A 19,240-nucleotide genomic window follows, 5' to 3' on the forward strand; every position below is an offset into this window, starting at 1 on the left:
TCTCAAGAGGTTGACTACATGTTCAGCTCTGCTCCGAATAACTGACAGTCGGTTGCACTGCTTCCAAACGATGGACCGAGATGAGTACAGTCCGCATCCGTCGTATTAGAGGCATTGCACTCGCATCTGCAGCGTGAGGCTGAGGAAAAAGCATAGTTGACCCGGACAGAGGGGCAGAGCCGAAGCTGACGGGCTAGCACGTCTGCGCATGATGAGTGTAAGGGTAAAACATGCGAGCTGTGTGGTTGAACCTGTGAACTTGGAAGCAGTCTCCTCAACAAGGCCATCGGCAGGGCATGTATGGCTCATCGATTCGCAAACGTGGTTTTTCCTGTACTTCGCAAAAATGACGAGCATCTCGAGACATGAAACGTCGGCCCAGCCCTATGAAGGCTAGGAGGCTTACGAATCGATAAGCGTTACTCACACCCTTTCCCTCCGCAGGGCGCGTGCTTCAGCGCTGGGCGGGAAGGCTGACATGTTGCGCGCTGGAGCCTATCAGGGTAGCATTGGAGCGGTGTCAGAGCTGCATCATCGCGATGGTATGCCTCAAGTCAGGCAGATCGAATGTGGTATTCATGCAACACAGGATGCATGGTGTTTTGCGACCACTGCTCGAATAGGGCAAGAGGGGTACCACGCCCGCGGTAGGGTCTTTTGATGCTAATCGGTGGATAAGGTTTCGTGGCCGCTGGACGTCAGCCTCGGGCCATCTGTCGACCGATCTTACATCTAGTGCCCATATACCGCATATCGGAGAGGTGGCCTAGTCTGACTTCAGCAAGGCGAAGGATCAGGGCCAAACTCCGTGTCTTCGTACAGTCTGATTGCGCCCCACCCGACAGACTCGCAAGATGGAGAGCGCAAGATCAACGCCGGCCAGGCTGAAGAAGGCTGCAGCCGATCGCGAATGACGGAGACGTCGTGCTTCCTAGGTGCAAGCCATGCCTCTGCAGCTGGACTCGAGGCTTGCTGAGACACCAATTGGCTCCTTGGATCGGCGACTCTTCGTAAAGCAAGCAAATTCCCACGCTCGCTGATTCGTCCAAAGCCTCGGCTCCGCTTGGGCCAGCCCAAAGGCGTCTTCCGGTACAGGCCCGGAGCAAGGCTGAACAAGGAAATAACGAGAGACAAGTGCAGCGAATGCTGATGCTGCCTTGCCAGAAGCATCTAGAGGGTGTCGTGATGTCGGGTGATGATGCGATGTGAATTGTCAATGTCCAGGTTGCTCCCGGGCTGCGAGAGTCGGTCGCGAGCCGGAACATCGAATTAGGAAAAGCATGACCAAGCCATGAACCACAATGCTCGCTCGCCCTAGCCAGCCCGCAACCCTCCGCTTTCTTGGGCGTGCAGTTCGTTGCGAGACGGAATGATCCGAGCAGGGTTTGGACGGCAATCCTTCGTTCCTTTTGATTATCTGGCCCAGCTGGCCCAGAAACCGGCCCAGCTCAACAGGCTGCGTCACCTGATTCGCCATGGCCTCAGCACACGTCGTTCAGCCTGAGGCAGGAGACCCAATAGGCACTCAGCTCGCCAGCTTGCCGTTTGTAGCGTGGCTTGCAGCTCAAGGCTCGTCCACTCACCTTGGGAAACGAGGCTGACTGCGCCATTCCAGCCTCGTGCGCACTCCACTGGGCCCAGCGAAAATCGGGATATCTTGCTGCCTGGCCCCCCGCCCTTTCTAGATCGACTTGGAAACACATCACACGTCCCTAGTACCCCAGGACTACACCTGCCATTCTCTGAACCTGTCGGTTTTAGCTGCCGTTAGAGCGACAGGACGCGCCCCACCAAGCGAGCCTCCCCAACACTCAGCTGTATCGGACCGTGTGACGGACTTGCACAGCACTACTGGATTTCAGCCTGGTCGGAACCTACCTGGACTTCATCTGGCGCCCTCAAGTTGATGCCTCCTACAAGAACCAGAGCCAGGATGAAAGAAGATGCGGCGACCACTACCCCTACCGTCACGGATACCAAGGCTAGCGAACCAATAGAGCCCGCTCCAGCACCAAGGGAGACCATTGTGACAGCACCTACCATTCAGACGACGCCTGCTACTTCGCCCACCTTTGAAGCAAATTCGAAGCCTCCATCTCGCAGAGTATTGCGACTAAAGTGTCCGCTCTGCGGGGACTATCCCGATGGCTTCCGCAGTGAGCATGAGCTCCGACGTCATACCAACCGTGTCCACAAAAAGGCACGTAAAGTCTGGGTGACCATCGACACTTCGCCCGACAAGTCGTTCCTGGCCAACTGTAAGGCGTGCCAGACCGGAAAGAAGTACAACGAATGCTACAACGCCGCAAGTCACCTTCGACGCATGCACTTTCACCCCCACAAACGCGGTGAAAGGAAGATGACTGCAGCGGAGGCTCGACGCGGCGGGAAGCCTGGCGACTTGGATCCCCCAATGGAGGTCCTCAAAGCCAACTGGCTGCGGGAAGTGGACGAGATACTTGGAGACGACAACGAACCTACCGAGGAGGACGCAGCATCTACATCCTTATCGCCGACTCAGACTATGCCGCCGCAGATACAGCCACAGCTGCAGGCGCAGATTACTCCAAACAAGGCGGAAGTAAAGGCACCACCGACGCCAACTACACCTTCCACTCGGTCGATGGCGATAGATAGCATAGTTGAAAAGCAGAACGCTGCATGAACGCGGGCGCATATTAGATGGCGTATGGAAGGAAACGCCGATCCGCATTCTCATGTAGGCATGTTGAGTCGTGGTTCACCAGACGCGAGTCTGACAAACGGACTCGATCAATCTGCATTCTCTGGCATTGCTCTTTCTGCGGATGCGCCAACTGTTTCGCCCGACAGCGCTCGGAGAGTCGGGAGTCGGGACAGCGGTCGTCTACGAATAATGCCGATCATTACTGATTGCGCAAGGTTGATCTTGGAGGAGACTCGGAGCGGTAAAATGATTTGGCGTTGACGGGGTTGACGTTGGATGGCGGCAGGCTGTCGTAGATGTGCAGCAACTGCACAGTAGTTGGGTTGGATTCTAGGCGGCGGCAACGTTTCAGTCTGACGGCGCCGTCACAATTAATCAGATGGATGTGGGAGGGTGGACTATTCTTCGTAGACCCGCATTATGGGCTGTTCGATGCTGCGTTTATAGTGACGATCTTGTAGTACATACATAGTATGAACAAATGACTTTGAACATGAAGTCTAGGAAACGTAAGAATTCTTCGACACGATTAGTTGTAAAGAGAAGAGAGGAGTGAAGGAGGTCCGAATAGGATGTGAGGTGCAATTAAGATACATGCCGATCAACGAAGGGGTGGCGGAACGGTACACCCGACTCAAACGGCTCGTGCGCAGCAATTTGAGTGCTGCATCGTGAATCCTTCGCAGCCACCACACCACCGTTGCAGCCACCACGAGGTATGTCGCTGACGTGTCTACCATGCCACTTTATACACGAGGCTGATTGTCCTGTCTAGCCGCATATTCCTCCGTGCGTACGCCATCGCCTATTATGCGCTTCCTCGCTCTCCGATAGCCTTAGCCTTGCCCGCGGAGTCTTAGATCTGGTCATGGCTGTGTCGCCTGCACACGCTCACGTATCACGACTCGTTACCGCCGCAGAGACAGTGCGTGCCACTCGCGAAACATAGTGTAGAACACAAGGTAGGGCTTGGGGTATATCACCCACATCGGCGGACTATGGCCTTTCGCCGCGCATACGGTAACCTGGGGAGTTTATACAGCATCCCGCCCCCGGGCGCTGTGCCTTCGTTTGGGTTGACTAGGCCGCAGTATAATTCTGTAAATCTGGGCAGCCTCTACGCCCGCAGCAAGTCTAAGTTCCCGACTGGATGGGCATACTTTGAGGATGGGTCTGTTTTCATACTTCCCTTTGCGTGGTTCCCTCACGATACCTTCGAAGCGCGCATGAAGATAGCTGCGCAGTTCATAAGTGGGCCGACGCCGAAGATGCAGGAGATACGGCGAGAGAATCCGCACATGAAGCGCTTCATCATTATCAAGTGAGTACCACGGCTTGCAGTCTGGATGTATGTGCTAACAACCACACCAGTAAGGACACAAGACAGTTACGCGAGAACACATTCCGCATTCTAGCTCGTAACGCCCAAGATGGGCAGAGAGTGTCTGTCGCCGACCCGCCCTTCGAAAACGTCGAACTGACCCTCGACCCCACCGAAAGTCGCCCGATATCCGCACGCTTCAACGACGCCCCCCAATTGAAATTTCAACACAGATTACGGAACAGTGAGGCTCTGGAGACGTTCCGCGGTACATTGGTCGATGGCGTTCTACAGCCAAACGTCCGCCTGGGGAATGGTCTGCGCTTGTCCAACAAGCCGGAGATGCTGAAGCCTCAATTGACCGCAAAGAGGCGGGCGCGAAATCACGAGGCCGCTAGGCTTCGCGAAAGCGTCGGCTTGCCTCCAAAGGCACCCGCAAAGCTGCTTGATGGGCTGGATGTGAGGTCTTTGAGAGACCGACCTCTATCTACGAGCTCAGACAGGCGCAAGCCTTTCCCTCGAACACCGCCTCGAGACCGCGATCTAGAGCTTCGAGAAGCCCATTTGGCCTTAAGGGAGCGCGAGCTCATCAATCTACAACAGCAGCTCCTACGACAGAAGATGCGCATCCAGAACTCTCCGCCCCGTCGAGAACGCCATCCTCGATCTCAGCCCCGCGACGACAACTACACAAACACGCATCGAACACGCGAATCGACCGAATCACGCACTTACACGGAGTCGGATTCCACAGCCGCAGAGATCGAAGCAAGGAGAAAGGCACTCGAACAGGAGGAAGAGCTTCTAAGATACAAGCGCAAGGCATGGCTTCTCGAACAGAAGCTGGCGGAGGCTTCAGCACGTCCTCCACGTTCTCCACGTAGACGCCCAGCTCGCCAGTACGATGACGAAGCGCAAGACTACGACGACACACGATATTCTACTGAAGTTCCACTCGAACAAGATGCCTTATCGGATGTGCAAAATGACGAGGGCGCCGCAGACGGTCACAATCTAGACAATTCGTCACCGACCGAAGCGCTTCAGAGCTTAAGATCCCGTATTCAGCTTCCTACGAGACAGACGATGCGATCACATCGGACGCCACGGTGAATGACTATGAATTCTCTTGGGCACCAGTCCTTTACTCTCATGAGCCCGACTACGAAACGACACCGCCTGTGATCGCAACGCGAACGAATAGCATAATACCTCAGTAACCGAAGAAACGAGTCTCATACGATGAGCACGCACATTGCTACATCAATGTACCATATTCAGCCATCATATGATACCCTGTACGAATGACTATAGATCCAACGATAGATAGACTTGCTAGAATTATACTTCACTCTCACCTCTTCTTCGGCGTACTGGGTCATACTCACCCTGACAGAATGCAAGAAGCACCAGGAGTGCACCACGTTCAAGATTAGCAATCTTTCTCGTTTCCATAAAGTCACGGATGATACCGTGCCTGTTAAATGTCCGACACTTGAATGGCACGATGGTTTCGGTTCGGGTACGGTATCCAGTAGGCCACCATGTCTATCTCAATCTCTCATACCCCGAGTACGGGGTCTTGGGACCAAAATTTCCAGGAACTATTGACCGTCGCTGTGGACGTCATCACATCCAAATACGATGACGCTTTTTCCAGCACCATAACGGGAAACTGTCGCGCCAACAGGGAACCATCATGTCCATTTTACGTACTATGTCCGCCAAGCACGATAGAACGCTGCTCGGATGCAAACGGGGCCGTCAGACTAGGAACCAGGCGTGTCAGGGTATCCCTTGCGATCGAACGGCATGGCAGGGGAACCAGCGAGTGAACCACGTCAGGGCAGTGATCTGAGCATCTTGTTTCAGGGAAAACATTAAACATTTAGCTTCCATGGACGGCGATGCTTCAGAGGTAATTGGGGTAGGTTATCAAATCTTGCATGTATCTTGATTTCATAACTAGAGAGTTATTGACGTGCCCGAGGAAAGAGGAGGATGTGATTCACATGGAAAGACCTTTTGCAAATCTCCTGTGCTATCGAGCGGTGCCTCAACCCGCCACAGTCACCTTGGCCCTCCGCAAAGTCGCCGAATCCGTGTTCTTGCCTTCGCCGACGTACTGTTCACTCAAAGCTTGCAGCTTGCAGCTTGCTCCACCTTCATTTGACCTTCAGGATGTGCGCGCGCCTGGAGAGATAATGTTTCACGAGACCGCGAAGTTGTCACACGTATCATCGACAAATGAAGTGGGAGATCAGTGCAAAGAGTCACAAATCTACCGCCAGTTAATATTTGGTCTCAAGATTGTTTTATGTACAACGACATAAACCTAACAATATATTCGGGTCTTGCAATATATTGTCTTTATAGCAGGACCGAAGTGGTGGTTTGTTCGCCAATTGAAGTTGACGGACACTTCACCGGGATGCATGGGAACAAGAAACCGAGGAACATTGGGCTATGCTGTGAACGTTGCCTGGCAGTGACAGATGACAATCAAAGCTAGAACCGTGTGGCTGATCCAAATGAAGATCGCTAATCGGGATCGGACATGTAGCAAAGAGGCGTAGATGGTACGCCGCAACGATGCCCAGGTGTGGGAAACTTCTCTTATATTACCGCAAACGTACAATGACGCTGTGACTGACAAGACGAGGAATCAATGTCACGATTGGTAGGAATGGCAGAGTGACAGAGTGACCAATGCACGTGGCGGCCTGGGGTTGAGGACAGAAGGTTTGATCTAAGGTTTATCGGCTGCTACCGACATCTATCTAGGGATCTGAACTAAGATGACGGAATCGCAACACCTGACTAGGACACAGCCGAATGTTGGTAGCCCGTCACCCCGTATACCCGAGCTGTCGAAGGTTTCCCAAGTTTCCCAAGATTCAGGGGAATTCATCGATTCTCTTCGCGACAAAGCTAAACGCGCGGGCATCTAGATTTCGGATCTAGGCGCAACTCTACGTTGGCCTGCATTTCGGCGGGGTTGGCCGTTGATTGGCTGCTCACGTGGTGCAGGAGAAACCATCGGCTTCCAAGGTTCATTGCGAATCTAGTGAACATTAGCATGTACTGTCGACCATGAGCGCATGACGCTTGCCCGCGCGAAGGTGTCTGCACAGCTCCAGCCCACATTTCAGATTGCATGCGACAGCGTCGCCCCACGACACGTGCCGTCTGGACACCGCACCACGTCTCCACTGCCCGCAAAAAGGAACAAAAAGCTGTTCGGACAATATCCCAAAAGCAACCGACTCCTTCGGGCATTAACACCCTGCATCGACACGTCGAGTCGAGGCCACCCATGGCTACCGTGGGTCCACTGCCATACACGTCATGCTGTAACGTTGTCGGCTCGGTTGCAGTAGCGGATAACAGAGAAGGTTATTACGCCGCTGAATCGCCGTGGTGTTCAACACCAGAGCAACCTTTGCTGGAGTGGAGTTTCGCACCCTTGTTCCAAGAAACCCACTGAATGCGACTGACTTCCTTAAACGGAGATCTGCAACTGCGAGTAATGCACAGCAAGCATCTGCCACGTCGAGTCAGAAAACTCCACAATCCGAACGCGACACCACACCACTCAAGTGGAGTCCATGTTCGGCTATGAGCATTTGGAGAGAGGCCTCGTCTAGGAGATAGTCGTAAGCCGGGGATTCAGTCCCGTCCTCTCTAGCGCAAAGTTTGCGGGAGGCGCGTCAAGTTGACAACTGACAGCTGAAGAGGGAGACCAGGGCAGTCGGAAGAGCATCCCTTAGGCTGGTTATCTACCCCGAGGTTGTTGTATACGAAGCACGGGCGGCTGCAAACCTTTGTCTGCACAGATCACGGCTGCAGACAGCTAGATCCAAACCCTGGTGTTCCTCCAACGGACGTGTCCAGGATTATGACAATTCGACGTGTCGGATGCGAAGACCGACCACACACAGGAACACATCACGATTGCAGTTTCTCTTTAGCCATGGCGGTCTGCAGATTTGCACAGGGATCAGGCGTTGATGTAAGGTATGCCGCAAGGTGCACAAAAATGTACTCGTGGCTGATGCGGGGGGTTGGTTATGCGACGCCCAACCCCCAGCTTTGTTTCGACTGCGACAACATCGAATTGTTGGACCTGTCAGCATCGTGAAGTATTCCATCGTAGATCTCAGCTTACAGCGCCGATAGCCGGCATACTATCGATAGCACCCGGAACCCCTGTCTTAGGAAGCATCCCTATTCGAGCTCGTCAAGCCTCAATCCTTCGATCATCTGCCGCGGGAGGCAAATCTCACGATCGCCGACATCTCATTGTGCCTTGCATTAGCCCACACTATCGGCGCAATCGGCATCCTTGCGGCCGGAACATTAGCCTACCAGACTAAAGCGATCTTTGTTGTGCCCAAAGGGGACGCCGGCGAGTCGACGTCGTAGCACCACCAGCCAGGCACGCCAGGCGACCGACTAGTACCTAACTATCCAGCGACAAGGGACCTATAACGTGTCAGCGGTTTTTGGCTTCTCCGGTATGTTTACCCTACAGAAATTCTCTCTTCGTCATCGATCTACAGCTCCCCTTCCCCAACACGCTGTGCCGCCCCCAGTTATCAAACTTTCCCACTTGTCCCATTTGCTTTTTTGACGGCCGCAACGTGGTAGCGTTCCACGAATACAATGGCCCTGTTTAAGAACAAGATGCGATCAGCTCACGGAGTGTTCTCTTCTAAACGGCCTACTGATCCTGCCAGGACGTCTAATACCACTATCAATTCAGCCAAAATGGGGAGCTCAACCGAGTTGGCCCCAGCGTATGTCGATAGCGTCATGGCACCCGATACGGATGCCCACCCCAATGTCACCAACGGCAGTGGCGGTGCGTTTAATGAACCACTGGTCCTGGACTTTGCAACCATGCAAGATGCTTCTGATTCAAATGCAAGGAGTGCCCCTCTTTCACCCGTCACTAGACCGGCTGATCCCGAACGAAGAGAAAGTTGGCTTTCGGATGACGAGACTGCTCCCGCTCCACAGATAGACTTTACAAGAAAGGATATCCATATCCCTTCCCGCACCAGGTACTCCCCTCTTCTCCCCCTTCGTTCGTTCGTTCCTTTTACTCATCCCCAAATAGTTCCAGCACCCCTCAGGCCAACAAGAAGCGCATATCATTGCAACGGCGACTGAGTGCAGAGCCATCTTCGCCTAACAACGGACGTGTAACACCAGACATGCAACAGACGCGTACCCGAAGTATGTCACGCACATCTAGTGCCGTGCCACAAAACATACTGTCCTCACGAATCCCCATGAACGAACAGCCGACCACGATACGAAGCTCAGCCGACTCAGTCATATCATATGAGTCCACCGCCCCGTCTTTCGCAACGCGACAACTGGGTCCTCTCCAGCAAAAAGCAGATATCATCGAGGACGGAGACCGGCTATCGCCATTACTGGAAGATGACCCCCAGTCATTCGATCTTGTCTGCGGACCTATCGAGAACTCACGATCACAATATTCTCTCGAGACCAGGTCCGAGCAACTCTTCTCCAGAGACCACCTGAAGGCCATCTTCGCCGATACTGCATCGCTACTCCGATTTACGTCATTCCTGAGCATCGCCCGGCCCAACTCGCTTCCTACTCTAATCTACTACCTCGACGCACTGAAAGCGCTACGAGCCATCAGCTATGCCAACGCCGTCGCAGAAGCCCTGGAACCCATTCAGGGCTTGGACTTCACCGAGACTCCAGCGCGGACGACCATGAACGCAGTGTTGGAGGAAAAGGCCAATCGGGCCTTTGACGTCCTGGTCCGTGACGATCTTCCGGCTTTCATCACCCACGTCTTCATTCAAGTGGTTAGCGTGAGCATTGCGAAACGCGTAACAGGAAATTTACCTCCGATGCTTCGTGAGGCTAGCGAGGGTCTGGCCGAAGTCTTCTGCCTGACAGACCCATCTAGGACTGATAACCCGATCATCTTTGCGTCGGAAGGTTAGTTTACCGTTGCGCCTTGAAACTGACCGTTGGTTAACGTGAAACTAGAATTTCACCGCACGACTCAGTACGGCGTTGGGTATGCCATCGGTCGCAACTGTCGCTTTCTCCAAGGCCCGAAGACGAATCGGGCCAGCGTTGAGCGCTTTGGCACAGCGGCCCGCGAAGGCAAAGACCATAGCGAGGTGTTCCTGAACTAGTAAGTGTCGAGGTCACTCTTGCGATTTCATTGGTGAGCATTCGTTGACTTCAACACAGTCGCCGTGATGGATCGCCATTTATGAACCTTTTGATGATTGCGCCTCTTCTTGATTCGCGCGGAACTCTACGATACTTTATTGGCGCGCAAATCGACATTTCTGGTCTCGTAAAGGACAGCACCGATCTTGAGGCTTTCCGGCGCATGCTCGATGAAGAGGAGGGCCAGAAAGAGAAGGAGCCTCAGAAAGATGAATTTCAGGCGCTCAGTGAGATGTTCAATAACACCGAGCTGGACACCGTGCGCAAGTACGGCGGCAACATGCATAGAGAACATCTGGAGGAGCAGGACGATGCGAGCATGCAGCACAAACCCAGACTGCTGATCCAGGACCAGTCTACCTTTGACGTTGACAGGGCGGAGAAGCCAGCGATCAACAAGGCAGACGGCAGGCTGTCTGGCCCATACAAACACGTAAGTGGATGCCGTTTCTATCTAACGATGTGAGGAAACTGACATAATTAGTACCTTGTTGTGCGTCCGGCGCCTTCCCTGCGCATCCTCTTCACATCCCCATCTCTCCGTGTCCCCGGCATTCTCCAGTCGCGTTTCCTCGATCGCATCGGCGGAAGTAATCGGGTCCGAGACTCCCTTAGCGACGCGCTTGCAGATGGGTCGCGTGGTGTCACAGCGAAGATTCGCTGGCTGCCGCACGCCGTATCAGACCTCGAAGAATCTTACGAAGAGGGCCGACCCAGGTGGATACACTGCACTCCTCTGCTCGGACAGAATGGATCTGTGGGCGTCTGGATGGTGGTGCTCGTTGACGAGAAGGAGCACTCTGCACCGCATCGCAGATTCCGCCAAGCACCGCCCATCCCCAACGACATCCGCGGCAACAGCTTAACGGGAGAAAGGCGACCCTACCAGACTCCTCGATTCGATGAGTATGGCAACGATACCAGTAGCCAGCGTACCCCCTCACGCGGAGCGTCTCCTTATGCGAACGGCAATGGCGTATCCCGTCATTACGACAATTTGCGCAACCCCTCGACTCCGACGCGAGCGCAAAGCCCAATGACTTATGATCAGCGTGGAATCCGATCAGGCGCGTCGTCGGTCAAAGACTATGTCAACGGGGCACAGGCTAGTGTTGATTCTTTCCGCATCTAGCACTGCTGATTCCCTTTCAGGAAGAGGAAGAGGCAGCGTTAGGAACGGCAACACCGGTTCGCATGGAGATAAGAGATGGCGCAACAAGAATATACTGAGAGAAATACGTCATGAAGATTGTTGAGACTGAAAACGAGATGGTCGCATATAAAAAGAAAACGAAGGATATATAGACCGGGTGGTCGGGCTGTACTGCGCTGTTGTTCATCTGCTCTATACCCATTCTGTAAACGTAACTTAAGCATAGCATCGATAGCGGCGTTCATTTTCATATGTCCATAATTCTTAAAATACATCACAAACAAGATCAAATTGATAGGCAAGTGGTAGAGCGCATTTGCGCAAGAGCAGGCCAGCGAGTGTAAGCGAGTCTTCGCCGCGGGAGTGCCGCCATGCATCATCCCTCCAACACGTCGCATCAGCAACAACCCCACCACCACCCCCGACGTGTCGCTGCGTGCCAAAACACACCCCATCTCCCACCATGGCGACAGTACGGCCAATGCGCCCAACCGACCTCCTTCGAGTATCTCAATGCAACCTCGACCACCTCACAGAAACATACAACATCGGTTTCTACCTCGAGTACCTGACAAAATGGCCCGAGCTATGCCAGATAATAGAAGGCATGGACGGCGAGATTGAAGGCTATAGTACGACAATTCAGCCCTTATATTTCATGCCTCATATTGCAGACACAATGTGGATGCTAACACCCCCCAAGTCCTAGGCAAACTCGAATCCTCGCCCTTCGACCCCCCGATAAAACCCTATAAGCCCTCCACAACCGGCGTCCAATACCCCAACTACCTCCCCTACCACGGCCACATCACCGCGCTCACCGTCGCCCCCTCCGCGCGCCGCCTCGGCTACGCAACCGCGCTGTCGTCTGCACTCGAACAATCGTCCGACGCGGCCAACGCGTGGTTTGTGGATTTGTTTGTCAGACGCAGCAATGAGATTGCGAAGGAACTGTATCGCAAGATGGGGTATAGTGTTTATCGGGTTGTCAAGGATTATTATAATGATGGCGAGGATGCGTTGGATATGCGGAAGAGTTGTAGTAGAGATGAGAAGGGGGAGTGTGTTAGGAAGGATGGGGAGGAGTGGGAGGTGGGGGCTGAGGACGTTTGGTGAGGGCGTGGGAGATGATGGGCTATATTGTTGAAGCGCGCGCGAAGGGTGGTGCGGGACGGGAGGGAAGAGGATGTATATACCCCGGTGCTGTGGAATTGAACGACGGATGACGCATGGCGGTTGCATTCATACGGCTTATGGGGCACATGATGTGAGTGAGACAGGCATACATCAATTGCGGCTGCTGACAAGAACCCAGTCCGAACAACCGTGAGAGGATAGTCTCAACGAAGCATAACATCAATTGTTAGCGTAGGAATGGGAAGCTTCCGCTCCTGTCCATCAAAACCCTCTCGACGTAATCCTCTCCACAGCCTACAACATACCCTTTCAGCAAGCCTACTCACATGCTTTCCCGCTCACTCACCAATCCACCACAGCCAAACTCCTCAACTTCCCAATCTCAAACCCAGACTCCACCTCTCCTCACTAACCTCCTCCATCCGCCGCAGCCCCACCCTCTCGTAACAGCCAATCCGATCCCAAAACTCACACTCGAAGTAACGTGCCACAACCGCGGAGCGCATCGGTCATACGGGATCTCGACAGCCGGGATGCAACCGTCAGCGTCAAACGAAATTCCCGTTCCCGCAAATACGAGTCTTGGGTTCAACGAGAAAAACGAAAAGGAAATTGCGTTTGCAGGGCTGCTGGCAGTGCGGTGTTGGGTTCGCGATGCACGTTCCCGTCGCAAGACACTTTTGGATGTGTAACCTTGGATGGAGGTACAACCTAAGGACTGGTTGGTCCGTGCTGAGTGAGCGAGCATATCGTAGGAGTGGTCGTCTGATGACGATGGGGATGCGCAGTGAGGGCTATAGTAAGAGTATTTGTCGTGGGGAGTTGTCGAGAGAGAATGAAGGCTATTAATAGATCTCTAGTGACAGTAACATTTCATACAATTTGGCACTTCCTCATCGCAATATTAGATGTAATCAGATGAAGGATGAATCTGGGTTGAATATGTTCATTACAGCGGCTAGCACTAAAGAGAGATGAACGCGACAAGAGCCCTGAATGCTATTGTAGTCCGCAATCGTGTACCTAGGTGGCTACTTTACACCAACACACAATAGAAAAGTAAAAGCCACGCAACGTATGCGCCTATTGAACTATTTGCACTCGTCTCAGCACAATACATATTCGAAACAGTCGGTCGTATGCCACTAATATTTACTGGCTCATTGAGACAATAGCAATCTTTTCCCTCTCACTTCATACCTATTGTGCGGCGCGAGTAGATGCCTGGTGCCTAGCGTTGTTCCCATGAACTTCTCTTACTTTTGAATCAACCTCAATGCTTATTCCCACAAACAACCCGCCCGTACCCACACCGCCGAGCCTCTGGTAGATATAAGATCTCAGAGTCGGAGCAGCTGCCATCCTTCTACCTCCAACCTTCAACCTTCTACCTTTAACCTACTACCTTCAACCCTCTACCTTCAGCCTTCTACATTTAATCTTCTACCTCACGTCTCACATTGCGACCAACTTCCACTCCACCCACTCAACCACCAATCGCTGATGCCTCGTGTTCACATCAAAATGAGTTTCAGCATCACCTTCTCGCCCAGCGCTTGGCAAGACCCTCCCCTCCTCCAACATCCATTCATCGAGAACATCCGCGAAGCTGCGTGGAAGTACCGCCTCCAGTCCCCCGCACACTTCAACGTCCCCATCGACGTATGCCAGGCGACTCACACCTCAAACCCAGATCGATTCGCCAATATCGATGGAGACTTCCAACTCTGCGTGGGCTTCTACAACTTCGGCACCGACCCCATCTTCGCCGTCTGTCGCCCGAAGACCGCAAAGCGTGGACGCGAAAAGGGAAAGATCATCAAGGGAGCGGTGCAGGTATGGTCCAGGAACAAGTTCGTACCGCTTATGCGTTTCTTCGAAGCTGAGTTTCCTCCGCTTGATGGGCCAGTGCCGGACGAAATCATGTACCAGTGGTGGCATGCCAACGGCGATACCTTCAATTGGACCTCACTGCCCACTGAGGTCAAAGAGCGAATCATCATGTTCTGCATGCATCGCTCTCCGCCACTACCCGTTCAGAAGAAGTCCAGAGGCCGCGTCCGCCATGTCAAGCAAGGCGCACCTGAGATCGTTGGCCAGTTGGGCAAATGGGCTTCCCTACTCACCGTGTCACACCAAGTTCGCGCGATCAGTCTTCGCCTGTGCTTCGCGGGAAGCAGCGACTTGGAGTTCAGCAGCGGCCTGTGCATCGTGGCCGAAAGCTTGTTCAGCTTCAAGCGCAGCATTCGCAGACTAGACAAGCATCGTCAATTGACGGAAGTGAACAGTCTTCCGAACGACGACAAGAACTGGGAGCTCGAGCAGACGTACAAGTCTTTTCCGAAGCTTTACCCACACCTGAACCGATACGCAACCTTCTACCATGGCATCCGAAAGATATACCTCCACCTCTCCTTCATCGACGGCCTATATTTCTTCAAGGTGGCTGCAGGGTCTTTCGCGCAGCACCTAAAGCCACGTCAACTCAATTACGAAGTGTTCGAGACAATTCCACACTTGAATGAGTTGATATTCAAGCTACCAGATGCTACTGGATATCTGGAAGACGATTTCCGACAGCAGCCAGTCAGCATCTTTTATGGCGAACCATTCAATTGTCCCCGTACCCTGCACCGACTCATCTACGAGAGCGCGGCTGAGGTTTTGGCCCCGTACAAGGTCGTCAAGTTTCACGGGTTCATGGACGAGGAAGAGCAGGTTCGATTCTTGAAGCTACGCGACGTCGCTAAGAAGAGTTTAAGGATTACTACTGAAGAGCTGGAAGAGCTATACAAGGAAGGAATGGGGGGAATAGAGCTGGGAGAAAGTGTTGTTCCTGGCGTTGAGAAGAAAGAGGCTGTCAAAGAGGTTCGCGATGTCATCTACGATGAGTTTTGGCCGCCTAAGTGTCGCTGTGAGAGGTTGTGCCGAGAGGTCATTCATTCGAGCTATGACTGAGAACGAGGCAGCTACGAGCCTACCACTTCGTGCTCAGAGCCTTATCATGTAACAGCCGGCTGAAAAACATGAAAGCTGATCCGATGAGGAGCGCGGCACCCTGTTGATGATTAGTGCTTGCATGGGTCATGTGCTCATAGGTAGAAAGTAGCTTACCGAAAACACGATCAACCATCGATAGCCATCCTTTGTGTCGTGATCCGTGATGAGTGCGCCCCCAATAGGCGTACCAACAAGACTCGCGACAGCGATAACGCTGTAGAAAGCTCCAATGCGCGCTCCCAACTTGTCGTCAGGTGTGATGTGGCCGATTATCGAGGGCGGAAGAGCAGTGACATTGCTAGTCAAGAAGCCGTATACGCAGACGAAGAAAATGAGAGTAGCCATGGAATTGCCAAGTAGCCATAGGAAGAGACAAAGGCAGCCAGAGATGAGGGTAATGGGCCAGAGTAGGTTCAGTCTGCCGATTCGATCTCCGATGAAGCCTCCCAAAGTTGCGCCGATAATGCTGGAGCCGTTCAGCATGCACAAGAAGTAGTCGCTAACTTTGTTGCCAGGGTATACCGTGTTGGCGTATGGCTTGAGATAGTACGCGGGGATCCAAAGGCCCAGTATAGCAAACCACGTTCCAACGCATAGTACGGCATAGCGTGTATCGACGAATCCCTTGAAGTCGATAAGCGAAGTTAGCCCTTTGCGATTCGGTTTGCCACTGGGCTTGCTTGTAGATATATACAAGGCGATCAAGTAGCAAACACTAGACAGTTAGCTGAGGAAAAACTGACGCGCTGGCTATTACTTACGCTATCTTGACAGCGGCCAGACGTAACGAGTTCGGGAAGCCCAATCTCGGCAGTAGTTGATCGAACATCAGCGGAAAGCCGATACCGCCCAGCGCCGATCCCGTGGAGACCAAACCCATGGCCAAAGCACGTCGCTCTTTGAAGTGCTGGCCAACTACCGTGACTGCTGGCTGTACACCGAAAGCAATGGTAAAGCCCATCAGCAAGCCTTGCGTCATCAGAACCAACCAAAACTGTCCAGGGTGTATGAAAGACAGTATGATGAGGGCCAGCACAGTGCCAGCACCTGAGCCAAGGTAGAGGTTCTGACTGAAGCGTCAGTCTTCTTCAAGGAGCGACGGGGACGAGTACTAACCGTAACACCATATCGATCACAAAGAGCACCGGAAAGAGCAGCCAGTAAGTTCATTAGCGCCATTTGGACCGTCCCAATGAATGCGATAGTCGATGGTGGCGTCTCTTTCAGAAAGTCGCTGCTATAGTAGTTCTGGAAGAAACCAAAGCTGTTCATAACTCCAAAGGAGGCGTAGTACACCAATATGGAGCCGAAAACCGTGAGCCATGCCGCACGCCCACCCTCGCGCACCTGTAGCTTACACGATTCGGTATCCGTACTGCTTTCGGTGTCGTGACGTCCAAGGGGGTCTATGGTCTTTTCGGTCATTGCGTCGACGTTGAGAATGGCGGGCTCAAGGTAAAGATAGAGGCTGATCTGCATTCTTCACCGGTCTTTCGTCCAGCACTATATATAGGCTTCGTTACCCTCCCACACAATTCATCAACATAACGAGGTTTATTGGGAGCCGAGCTTGCCAGGTCATTAGAGTACGTCGGAAGGGAAGTACCGTTTACGTTAGCCGTTCTACCCATAGCCCCAGTATACGCTCTTTCTGTTGGCTTGGTATGTACGTGATCGTCATAAATCGTGTCGGAAATGTGGGTTCGTGAACCTTGAACTCATGAAAAGGTTGGCATGATCGTCATGAAGCCAAACGCTGTCACTATCGACGGGTCGGTGATCGATTTGAGCATGGCTGTTGGCGACGTAGCAAGAGAACTGGTGGGTACGTACAGCTCGGATGTAGCCTGAGACGTTACGTGCGGAGTGTCTTCAGACCCACTGGATATGACGCCTTCGACAACAGTAGACATGTCATTTCGGCTGCGGTATGCCTCTGGCAAATACGACTCCAATGAACATGCTAGCCGTTTTGTGCTACACGTGACGGAATGCTATTGGGCTACCTGAGGCACAGCTCCACATGTGTATTGACTGATGATGCCCAGAAAGCCGGTTGTTCCTGACAAATAAGTAAGCTGGCAAGGTCAAGATATCATGCATCTGGCATGGTGGTCGCGAAGTTCCATTCCTGTACGTCGTTCATGAGCAACACGCCAAACCCGTGTCTTCCGTTCAGTTGCACAAAAAGGTCAGATGTAAAATCCCCCTTAGTGTGAGAAATTGGTCGACACTTTTATCAGCGGTCTCTTTCGCCGAGGTTTATCAATGAGAAAACCCGGCCAGATTGGGACATTGGGAGGTTATTGTTCTGTCGCAAGCCAAACTTTGATCGTTATCCGGCCAGGTTGTTTGTATGCAGAAAGGTTTCAACGGAATCGTGGAGTGTTTCCATAACGGCTCTGAAGAACAAGTTCTGCTGAGTCGACATGCTTCAGCGTTCCCAAGGATCTCGTAGCCTCCAGGGCTTCCACCACTGCAGACAGTACGCGACTTCTGAATCGTCAAGAATGGCCGCCTGTTGAATGGTATCAAAGACGAAAGGTATGATTGCGAGTAATTTGGGTAGTTATTTTGGTCTCTCCAAAGGTCGTCGACGTTGTACATGCGGAGAGCGGTTCACGGGTCGGGCACGGAAATAACAACTAGCGTGGCGCTAGTACGGAAGTACAGCAAACCAGCCGTGCCTGCCCAGGTGCCGACATCACTATCGCATCTCACGAAAGCCGGCACGGGACATATCAGGATGGCCGACATCAAAGAGCCCCAGGCCACGATGCCTGCTTGGTTCGAACAAAACCCTTCACACGAACATGTTCCTCCCGAGACCCAGCGGCTTCTCGAAACGTGGAGTGTAATCCCACCAGATGACGTACTTGATCATGTTGTCCGACTTCGTGAGAAAGCCTGGAAGGTCCATCCATATCCTTGCATTGGCCAGTTTCGGTTTCTCGACCCCAGTTTTTCCGAGCTCCCGGATGAGCGCAAAGAGATTGTGGAACGCCTACGCAAAGGTCAAAAGCTGCTAGACATGGCTTGCTGCGTTGGCCAGACCATTCGTTTGCTTGCGAACGATGGAGCACCGACCGAAAATCTGTACGGTTGCGACCTACAGCCGGACTTCATCGACCTGGGCTATGAGTTGTTTCGGGATCGAGAGAAGCTCAAGACGAGATTCATGACAGCGGATATCTTCGACCCTCAGTCAGCGCTCACGAATATCCAAGGACAAATGGATATGGTGTATGCAGGGTCATTCTTCCATCTGTGGGGATACGAGAAACAAGTCCATGTCTCCAAAGCCGTGGTCGCGTTGCTGTGCCCGCGACCAGGCTCGATGATACTCGGTCGACAGGTCGGAGCCACCGAGCCCCTCGAGAAGGAAGGTCCTACAGGCACGATGTATCGACATAATGTGGAGAGCTTTCAAAAGATGTGGAACGAGATAGGAGATGATCTCGGTATCAACTTCACCGTGGATGCCAAGCTCAAGCCGCTGGGTAGGGACCATCAGAAATTCCATCTGGACGACAGTACAAGGCGGCTGTGGTTCGTCGTACGCCGTGGATAGCGCGCTTCATCTCTGCATACCGTTCAAGGAAAATGTTAGACCCCGATTATCAATACATGACCTAAAAGTCTACATTGTCTTAGGATGTCACTAGCTTTCGTCGTTGTCTTGATGTAGATTACAGCGCACCTGTTCAGTCTC

General features: G+C 52.8%; 7 protein-coding genes across 7 annotated transcripts; 6 read left to right on the forward strand and 1 right to left on the reverse strand.

The window, feature by feature from the left end:
- Positions 1-1,933: 1,933 nt before the first annotated feature.
- J4E87_003078 (uncharacterized protein) lies at positions 1,934-2,665 on the forward strand (the record flags this gene model as incomplete). Its single annotated transcript, XM_049374711.1, has 1 exon — positions 1,934-2,665. One exon carries the CDS (start codon positions 1,934-1,936, stop codon positions 2,663-2,665), a length of 732 nt encoding a protein of 243 aa, XP_049235702.1.
- Positions 2,666-3,684: 1,019 nt separating this feature from the next.
- Positions 3,685-5,120, forward strand: J4E87_003079 (uncharacterized protein; the record flags this gene model as incomplete). The annotated part of the gene is made up of 2 exons (XM_049374712.1): positions 3,685-4,007; positions 4,058-5,120. The coding sequence occupies 2 exons, from the start codon at positions 3,685-3,687 to the stop codon at positions 5,118-5,120; spliced, it is 1,386 nt and encodes a 461-aa protein (XP_049235703.1).
- A 3,657-nt stretch (positions 5,121-8,777) lies between these two features.
- On the forward strand, positions 8,778-11,370 carry J4E87_003080 (uncharacterized protein; the record flags this gene model as incomplete). The annotated part of the gene is made up of 5 exons (XM_049374713.1): positions 8,778-9,073; positions 9,130-9,995; positions 10,047-10,197; positions 10,257-10,671; positions 10,723-11,370. 5 exons carry the CDS (start codon positions 8,778-8,780, stop codon positions 11,368-11,370), a joined length of 2,376 nt encoding a protein of 791 aa, XP_049235704.1.
- A 484-nt stretch (positions 11,371-11,854) lies between these two features.
- J4E87_003081 (uncharacterized protein) lies at positions 11,855-12,507 on the forward strand (the record flags this gene model as incomplete). Its single annotated transcript, XM_049374714.1, has 2 exons — positions 11,855-12,023; positions 12,095-12,507. The coding sequence occupies 2 exons, from the start codon at positions 11,855-11,857 to the stop codon at positions 12,505-12,507; spliced, it is 582 nt and encodes a 193-aa protein (XP_049235705.1).
- A 1,545-nt stretch (positions 12,508-14,052) lies between these two features.
- On the forward strand, positions 14,053-15,486 carry J4E87_003082 (uncharacterized protein; the record flags this gene model as incomplete). The annotated part of the gene is made up of 1 exon (XM_049374715.1): positions 14,053-15,486. The coding sequence occupies one exon, from the start codon at positions 14,053-14,055 to the stop codon at positions 15,484-15,486; it is 1,434 nt and encodes a 477-aa protein (XP_049235706.1).
- A 19-nt stretch (positions 15,487-15,505) lies between these two features.
- On the reverse strand, positions 15,506-17,007 carry J4E87_003083 (uncharacterized protein; the record flags this gene model as incomplete). Its single annotated transcript, XM_049374716.1, has 4 exons — positions 15,506-15,586; positions 15,643-16,198; positions 16,290-16,594; positions 16,645-17,007. The coding sequence occupies 4 exons, from the start codon at positions 17,005-17,007 to the stop codon at positions 15,506-15,508; spliced, it is 1,305 nt and encodes a 434-aa protein (XP_049235707.1).
- Positions 17,008-18,274: 1,267 nt separating this feature from the next.
- J4E87_003084 (uncharacterized protein) lies at positions 18,275-19,099 on the forward strand (the record flags this gene model as incomplete). The annotated part of the gene is made up of 1 exon (XM_049374717.1): positions 18,275-19,099. The coding sequence occupies one exon, from the start codon at positions 18,275-18,277 to the stop codon at positions 19,097-19,099; it is 825 nt and encodes a 274-aa protein (XP_049235708.1).
- Positions 19,100-19,240: the final 141 nt, after the last annotated feature.

This window comes from Alternaria ethzedia (assembly GCF_023757985.1).
Source record: "Alternaria ethzedia strain BMP 0044 chromosome Unknown scaffold_5, whole genome shotgun sequence".
NCBI lineage: Eukaryota > Fungi > Ascomycota > Dothideomycetes > Pleosporales > Pleosporaceae > Alternaria > Alternaria ethzedia.